This window comes from Cyprinodon variegatus, unplaced genomic scaffold (assembly GCF_000732505.1).
Source record: "Cyprinodon variegatus isolate N-32 unplaced genomic scaffold, C_variegatus-1.0 Scaffold8812, whole genome shotgun sequence".
Classification (NCBI taxonomy): Eukaryota; Metazoa; Chordata; class Actinopteri; order Cyprinodontiformes; family Cyprinodontidae; genus Cyprinodon; species Cyprinodon variegatus.
Genome location: NW_015159265.1, coordinates 1 through 1,035, shown reverse-complemented (window position 1 = coordinate 1,035; position 1,035 = coordinate 1). Strand labels below are relative to the sequence as shown.

Below are 1,035 nucleotides of genomic sequence, written 5' to 3'. Positions count from 1 at the left end.
ACAAATCCCTCCAGCCTTCACTGTTGCTCTCCTCCTGCAGGTGGAGGAAGTCTACGATCCGGAGCGGTGTCTGGACTACCCCCTACAGCTGGATCTGGATTTGGACCGCGACCTCGGAGACGAGGAGAACTTTGACGTGGACGACCGTAAGTTAGCCCAGGTGGAACCGGATCCTGGTCCGAGGGCTGAGTGACGTATTTTAATTTTTTTCTTTTCAGTGGACGAAGGTCCGATCTTCGCCATGTGCATGACGGGTCGGGGAGACCAGGCCACTCTGAACCAGTGGATCTCTGGCCTCCAGCAGAACAACCCCATCCTGGGGAAAGTTCCCACTCTGTTCCGCCTGGACGCAGGAAGCGGGGAGCTGCAGGCGGCGGCGGACGCAGAGTCGGTCCGTAGACCCCATGCGGAGAGGGAGGACCCCGAAGCTTTAGTGGAGGAGGAGTCCGGGAGCAGGCAGCGGATGAAACAGTGACCTCTGGAGGACGGAGCAGGAAATAAACTCTGGATTTAAACGGAGAAGGATTTAAGTCGGACTTCTGGAAAAAAGTTAATTTAACATAAAAAGCTGCAAAGTTACGCAACCAGAGGAGAACCGGGTTCTACTGCCCGGCGTTTCTCTCCTCTGACCTCAGAAGCTATGGAGAGAAATTAGTGCCAATATTGGAAACATAGAAATAGTTAAATAAAGAAACATTTTAAAATAATTTATAATATGTATGATAAACTTCTGCCAATATTTTTACAGCTTATATTAACTCAGTGATTTTTTTTTTCTGGTTTAATTTTTTTTTTTGTGGATGAGTTTTCCAAATTGCATTCTGTTCAAATCCTGTTTTACAGTTTTTTTTTCTCCATACACTCACCCAGATGTGAGAGCGGGAAATCTATAAAACACGATTTAAAACAGTAGAAAAATTAAAGAGTAACTAATAAAATAAATAAATAAAATCTAAAACTAAAAATTTAATAATTCGGAAACAAACTTTGATAAGGAAAGAAATTATATATATATATATATATATATATATATAT

The 1,035-nt window shown here is 42.9% G+C and overlaps 1 protein-coding gene across 1 annotated transcript; it reads left to right on the top strand.

The window, feature by feature from the left end:
- The first annotated feature begins 23 nt into the window (after positions 1–23).
- On the top strand, positions 24–944 carry LOC107081614 (evolutionarily conserved signaling intermediate in Toll pathway, mitochondrial-like). Its single transcript, XM_015369765.1, has 2 exons — positions 24–146; positions 219–944. The coding sequence occupies exon 2, from the start codon at positions 242–244 to the stop codon at positions 473–475; it is 234 nt and encodes a 77-aa protein (XP_015225251.1). The 5' UTR covers positions 24–146; positions 219–241; the 3' UTR covers positions 476–944.
- The last annotated feature ends 91 nt before the right edge of the window (positions 945–1,035 follow it).